The 7782-nt window shown below is 38.2% G+C and overlaps 1 protein-coding gene across 1 annotated transcript; it reads right to left on the reverse strand.

The window, feature by feature from the left end:
• On the reverse strand, positions 3496-7571 carry LOC104771435 (probable E3 ubiquitin-protein ligase RHG1A). Its single transcript, XM_019242517.1, is given in 7 exon segments — positions 3496-4138; positions 4224-4364; positions 4453-4554; positions 4680-4736; positions 4839-5572; positions 5575-6196; positions 7359-7571. Coding segments are annotated over 6 exon segments (1722 nt in total). The 5' UTR covers positions 6110-6196; positions 7359-7571; the 3' UTR covers positions 3496-3985.

Genomic DNA, 7782 nt, shown 5'->3' on the forward strand with positions numbered 1-7782 from the left:
GGCGAATGTCATTGATGACACAGATTACATGATTGCAAGGAATACCAGTGAGGTCCCAACGCTGACAAGCACAAGTTCCCATCCGTAAGCTGACCTCATGACCAATACCATACAACACAACTTCATATAAGTTATCACTGCTTATGATAATCTTGCAATCTTTGCTGTTTTTGCGATTCACTTCCAAGACATCTGCTATCCTTTGTGGGAATGGCATTATACACTTGCTAGCTTTCTTAAACCTCCGAGCAATGCGCATCATGGCTTGTCTTCTTATGGTTTCCAACATATTAAGAAGGGGCAGTTCTCTAGCTTTTTTGATAGTCCTGTTGAAACTCTCTGATAAGTTGTTGCACACATTAGCAGATCTTCCATTTTTTGAGAAGAAAGCTCGACACCAATGTTTTGGTTCTGCAGCCAACAAAGCCTCATACGCCTCTCTGTCATATAAACGCAGCTCCTCCATGTGCAATTTATACTCTCCTTCAGTGTAACTGTAGGCCACATTCTAGAAGAAAGGCTTATACTCAAGATCACCAAATCGTTTCTTCCAGTTCCCATACACATGCCTTGCACAATTCCGATGCTCTGCATTTGGGAGAACAGTTGCGAGAGCAATTTGTAAACCCTGCAGAAAACAAAATGTCAAATAGTGATAGCAAAGCCTTTATGTTGTCTAATTTTTTGCTTTTAAACACTTATGTACCTTTTGTTTGTCTGAATGGAAAGAATAACCATCCTCTAAACCCAAATCTAAGTCGATCTTCAGCGTTTTAATGAACCATTCCCATGAATCCTTGTCCTCACCCCTGACAACAGCCCAAGCTATAGGATATATTCTATTTTCTGCATCCCTACCAACTGCTGATAGTATCTCTCCTTTCAACTCCTACTTTAAGAAAGCACCATCTAAACCTATCAAAGGACGACAACATTTTTTCCATGTTCGTCTAAGGGGCTCAAAGCAGACGTAGAAGCGATCAAACACTTGTTTACCATCCTTCTCAACCGTAACAATTTCTGTAGTAGTATTCTTATCAGATCGCAATAACTTAGCTTCATAATCCCACAACTTTGCAAATTGTTGCTTCTGGGTTTCCAAAACCATATCTAATGCAATCCTTCTTGCTTTCCTGCACTTATAAATCGAAACTAACACACCGTACATTTGCATAAGCTCATCCTTAATATCTGTACTTCTTATGTCAGGTCTCCTTCGTGCTTCCTTTTTAAACAACTTGGCAATAGTTCCTTGTTTCAGCATCCTTGCTCTTCCCGTGGCTACATGATTGTGCTTGTCTACATATACTTTAACCATCCACTTTCGCAATGGTTTCTCCACCGAGCAATAAATCCTCCACGGACATTTTCGATCAGTACATATAGCTGCTTGCTTTGTAGACTCCCACCTATTAAGCTTCACATCATACTGAGTTTTCAAAACATACCTTAACAGTTGATCTTTGAACTCATCTCCATTATTAAATGTCTGCAGCAACCACAAGTATGGAGGCTTATCATAGTCATTAAGCCCTTTACTCTTCCTTCTTCTTCTTCTTCTTCTTCTTCTTCTTCTTCTTCTTCTTCTTCTTCTTCTTCTTCTTCTTCTTCTTCTTCTTCTTCTTCTTCTTCTTCTTCTTCTTCTTCTTCTTCTTCTTCTTCTTCTTCGTCGTCGTCTTCCTTTTCATTATCAGCATCTTCGCCATCATCCAGGTGTGCTTCAATATCAGCCACATTACCCATAATTGGTGGAGATACACCATGTACAATGTACACATAAACTTCTCCAACTTTTGCTACTTCTGAACACATCTTTCTGATTTCGTTATCCTTGTCTTCGCATATACATCTTGCGACTGAAATATTCTCATTTGGTAGTCGATACCACACTTGCTCCACACCCCTCACAATTCCTTGCTTCTCCGTGAATTCCTGGAAAATTGACCATGTCATCAGATTTGGATCTATGCGATAATCCATGGCCAACTTTCCACCAGAATAAGAGAACTCATTGTCTGTGAGTGTCATGAAACCCCCATAAGTAATATGCATCTTCATTTCGTCGTCGTGACTGCAAATATATAAGATGATATTCAGATGAAGAACTCGGAAGAACTCGGATTAGAGAATCTTAAAACTAAAAGATGTAAACAAACAAAACCAGAATCGTTAAATTCATACCTCATCTCGCTTGATTTCACTGAAATTGAACTCCGATTCTCCTTAGAACGCCGAATTCGTGTTCGCTTATTTGATTTTGGCACCTCTCATCTTCGATTTCTCATTGTTGCGATTTACGGTTTATAAATTGGGGATTTAGGGTTTCTGAAAAAATTGGGATTTTATGACTGTTAATTGATACTCGAGTTAACTTAACCACATATCAAACGGAAGTTAACCACTGTGAACAGTCTCGTTAAGTCTAATTAACCCGCGGTTGTGAAGTGGGTGCGCGGCTAAATGTTTGAGTATTAATTTGGGCAAAGAAAATAATTGGAGTATTAAACTGGAAGTGATAAAAGTTTGTGTATTAAAGTGGTAATAGAAAAATAGTTGGTGTATTTTTATGGAATTTTCCCAATAAAAAAAGTAATAATAATAATAATAATAATAATTATTATTATTATTATAATAAGAGAGCAAATAAACCATGAAATATCATAGAAAGTTTCTCTTGCATACAAATTTGAATTTATTTGGAAATGCGACAGTTAAAAATAGGTCTGGGCAAAAGAAAACTAGGCGCTCGTGTCGGACCATGGGGTCCAGGCGCCGCGATTTCCTTCTAATCGGTGAAGCAAAGCGGTGGACAGGTTTTGACCGAGACAGACCGTTCGGACCGTTTGTTAAAGTCGGACGTAATTAAAGTTTCATGGTTTATGTTAATAAAATTTACGTGATACTAACAATAGTTTTTTTTTATTACTAAACTATTCTTAAAAGTAAAAGTATATTTTGGCTTCTCTTGTATAATAAAAGTCAACAAAACAAACCATTCTCTACAACAAAGTTAAAGCGATAAAAGGAGAAAAAGCGATAATCCGACAATAGTTTATGATTGCTTGAATACAACTATAAGGGTTACAAGACACAATGCCACATGCAAGAAGATAGTAAAGCGGAGACACAACCACATACAATCTGAGGAGTGGAAGATTGGTTATTGTCGAAAGACATGATGACATTAAAAAATAGGCTCGAATCTCGCCGATGTCAAGCACCGTCGACAACTTCACCAGACGTGCAACTAACGGAATAAGAGTCGTAGCTCTTGCCATCAACAAAATCCGATGAGTAGAATATTCTCTCACTTTATTTATTTACGTTCTTTTTATTCAAATGATTCACCTTAACTGAAACTGAGAACCGAATGAATATCCAAATTATCTAAAATATTAGTTATCTTTTGACAAAATTTAGAAAAATCCAAAACGAAAATATTGGAAAAAAACAAACCGACTCCAAAGGGACAACCGTTTTTGCACATACATACTATTCACCTCGAATTTGTTCCTTTAAAATTGCAACAATTTGCACCCTGAAATCATTGTAGCCAAACTGTATAGTGCAAACTAAAAGACAACCAAAGCCAGTAACCCAAAACAATATATATGGGCTTTCAATCGATGTATAATCTCAAAATCGGCCGATTCAACTTCCTGCTTCTTTCAAAAGGTTTCATAAACTTAATTGACAATGGGTAGAATTAAATTATCCAAACAAATCCAGAAAAAGAAAAACAACATTTCCCTATCAACCCTCCATCTTTGCCTTCAATCCAAATCTTTCCATCTTCCATACTCAGCTTATATAAATACGAACAAATTCTATTTTAAAAAAAAAAAAAAAATTGGGAACCAACTTGCCTGGCTCTGCAATGGTGGTGTGGTGGGGGGCTTGAGGGTGTCTTCGGTTTCTTTCATTTTTTGATTATAAAATGAATTGTTAAAGAAAAAAAAAAGAAGCTTCTCTTGAGATATCATCATCATCCTATCCTCCGCTTCTTGGCGGTATTCAAGCCTGTGGTCTTGCAGATTGGACAAAGATTCTTCTGTTTCAGCCATTCTTTTATGCATTGGCTATGGAACTCGTGCCCACATTCTAGTGTCCCCATGTCTTCTCCTTCAGTATATTCGTCCTGCGCCAAGTTTTCACCATTCATACTCAGACGAAGAAACAAATTTAATACTTTCTTAATGTTATTGCAGCAACTCAATGTATACCTGACAAATACAGCATGGCTCTGCATCTTGTGGAGACTTTGTGTTGCTTTTGTACTTTCGTTGCTTTAACCGGTTTGATATGGTTTCCTCGTTTACACCCGTACAAACATCTCCAATCCGCTCTTCTAGTGCCAACAATTCCTACAGTTTATGAACCAAAAGGAGTGAGATTTTTTACGATTTAACATGACTCTGACAAAGATTTATGGTTCGTTATGGTTTTTTTTACCTCATATGACATGTTGTCTACATCAAGCCGCATGTCTCTATATCGGTCATGAATACCAGCAGCCCCATCAAACAGCACTGACTGATTTAGAAGCATGACGTCCTGTAAAAGTAACCATCCAGATTATTTATGTTCCTATTAGGCTAGTTCGTCTAGAATTCAACAGAGACAGTACATGACAAGTTCGAATGTAGATAACTTTGCTATAGTCAGAAAAAAAAACTAACCTCAAGCCGCAAGTTATTATTAGCATCCCTACGCATGACATCCAACACATTCTGCATCTGTCCAAAAGAAAAGCGCAATGTTAGTTCTATTTGAGCCAAAATTTACAAAAGCCATCCACATTAAAAGGCTACAAGACAGCAGAATTTGTATGAACTGACCTGGGACACCATAAGTCTGCTTCTTCCTCTGCTTGCAGCTGCCAAGGCCCGCAAAGAATGAGGAATACCAACCACACTATCGCCTTGCCTATCAAACCACGGACCTGCTCTCGCGTAAGCCCGATTATGCATCTGACTATTATCACCACCCGGCTGAAGTACAAGCCCATCCGGAGGGGCAGGAGGGGACAACGGACGAAGTGTTGGATGATCACCAGATCTCTGGTTTGTAGCATCTACTGCAAGGGAAGAAAGCAAGGACCTACGGACAAGTTCAGACCTTTCTGACCTTCTTCTTTGATAATGTGGTGAACTATGGTAAGGAGTCCACGCTAGGTTAGAAGATGGTGCTGGAACACCTGTTGTTGAGCCTGTCCTAGGCAATGATGATGCAATATTCAGGTTTCCACTTGTTACATTTCTGTTACTCTGACTACGGGCCAAATTTCTGAGTTCAGGACCTGGAACAAACATGAGATTCTCTTGAATATTCCCGGATGTGCTTCTCGTCCTTGTTTCATCTAGATGAAGATTTCTCTCAACAGGCGCAGTAGAGTTCGATGTTCCACCCGCTAGTGAGCCCTCAGTCCACTGAAATGGTGGTAGCATGGTCCTTGACACAGGTGGTATTCCCACAGCAGGCGCATTTGGGCTACGAGAAAAGACAAATGACTGTCCAGGTCTCAGGTCTAATGAATGTTGATTTCCTGGTAAGAGTCTTGATAAATTCGACAGGTACGACGACCCTCTACAGAAGAACCTGTTCCAAGACTGTTCTCTTCAAAAGATCTGACTGGTTGTGAAACCCTGGTCCCTGGTCCATTAGCTTCTAAGAAACCAGACCGACCCCTATATGGACTAATATCATCATGAATTTCTATATATTCTGCATTCAGATTGACATTCTGAACAGGTTGATTTGTGCCTGATGGTTGCCCAAACACTGGATCTAAATCAATTATTTCATTCCTTCGTCCGTCAAAGCATCTAGTTTCCATTCTTTGCTCATTGTGACTGGCAGGTTCATCCTTTGTGCCACTAGAGCTAGCCTCACCGTGGCCAAATCTGCGTAAATCCTGCTGCTCACGATAAACTGAGTTTGCAAGCGAAGCGTTTGATTCAGAGTTTGCAATCATGTAATCCTGCAAGTCATTATCACCAAGACTGTGAATATTCTCCCAATGACCTATCACACCATTACTCGAAGAAGAACCATGCTCAAAATTCAAGGCCTCTGATAAATAGCCAAGACTGGCCCTCTCTCCCTGCATCTTGGCTAAGCGTTAACCACAGTTACACTCGAGGGAAGAGAACTCACGAGACTTCCCTGCTCTCAACAATGTGCCTAATGGGGGAGACTGCAAAACAACAAATACAGCAGATCATTGGTTAACGATGTCACAGGAAAAATTTAACTGTAATAAGAAATAAATAAACACACTCAATCATACAATTGTAATAATAAATGGCACCCTGAGATTGCATATACACTCACATAACCTGCTTCATCTAGAAGAGCACAAGGAGCAAAAAAACCTCACTCAAAGCAAGACTGCTGCAACTAACTACTATACAGACAGAACAATCCTGGGTATATACAAAATGGAGACTCACTTCTAGATGTGAGACCTAACTAAAACATAAATGATTTAGCAGGAAACTGATGACACATAAGTTATTAACAAGCTTAAACAGTAAAAGGCAGATGCGAATATGATCAAACTGACACCTAATTGTCAACTTCGAAATCAAGCATCAATGAAAAAGAAGGTACAAATAAAAGCTAGGACCACGCAACAAGCATGCCAGATTAAACAAAACTAAACAATATAGGGAAAAAGAGTGAAAACATTTTAGTCAACTACCACCACCACCTCAATGGCATCAGAAGAAAAATAAGAGAAAAATCAAAATGTACAGACCAAAATAAGGCACTGCCTCATGAATGACATATCAACTAACCATCGGTATACAAATCACCGACCAAAGAAGTTAATAAAAGTATCACAAATCCTCAATACAAAGCAAACATATTGGAAACAGCAAGGTGAAAGCAAAGGCAAAAGAAATCCACAGCTTGAAGGTAAAGCATCATCACACATAAACAATTCACAAACCTCAAAAGAACCAAACTTTTCACACAAAACAAAACACAAGTTCATAGAAGTAAAAGATCCGATTCAAACGCCTAAAACCCATTAACAAAAACATGTTCTTTTTTTCCTTCTCAATCAATAATCAAATCGCACCACAAGAACAATTCTCCAGAATTTGAGACAAAATTTCAATAAAAAAAAAAAAATAAAAATAAACCGATTTCGAAAAAAAACCCACCAACCGATTCTCACGTGTTTCGATCGAGCTTTGAAAATCCAACAGAACCCAGAAGGACATAAAAATCAGAAACAAACCAAACATGAACAGAAGAACACAAATCGATCTAAAGAACCTTGAGATGAATAAAAATCAAAACTTTATTAAAAAAAAAACACTCACCGATTGAGAAAGAGAGAAACCTACCGCTTTGTGGAGAGAGGAGGAGAAGGAAGGGAAGGAAGAGAGAATGAGGAAAAAGGAAGGAAGCAAAAGCCACAACCAACAACAACACAAATGGGAACAGAAAAGAGGATTATTAGGAGGAGACGGCAATGTGTAATTTACCATATAACCAAAAAAAGTTCCATTTTTTATAAAGGAAATTGTATAAAAAAGAAAGAAAAGCAAAACAAATTGGTCATGAATGAGAGAGATGAGAGAGAGAGAGAGGTTAAAAAAGGTCAGTAGTCATAAGAGCAGTTTCCAAAGACACAGAAATTGAATAGCTAAAAGCCTATAAAAATCAACTAATAACAACAAAAGAAAATCATATTTTAAAATTTAATGTGTAAAATCTTAATTAATAATGTTGAAGAAGAAGAAGATGCAAGCTGGCTTAAGAAGAGTT

This window comes from Camelina sativa, chromosome 20 (genome assembly GCF_000633955.1).
Source record: "Camelina sativa cultivar DH55 chromosome 20, Cs, whole genome shotgun sequence".
NCBI lineage: Eukaryota > Viridiplantae > Streptophyta > Magnoliopsida > Brassicales > Brassicaceae > Camelina > Camelina sativa.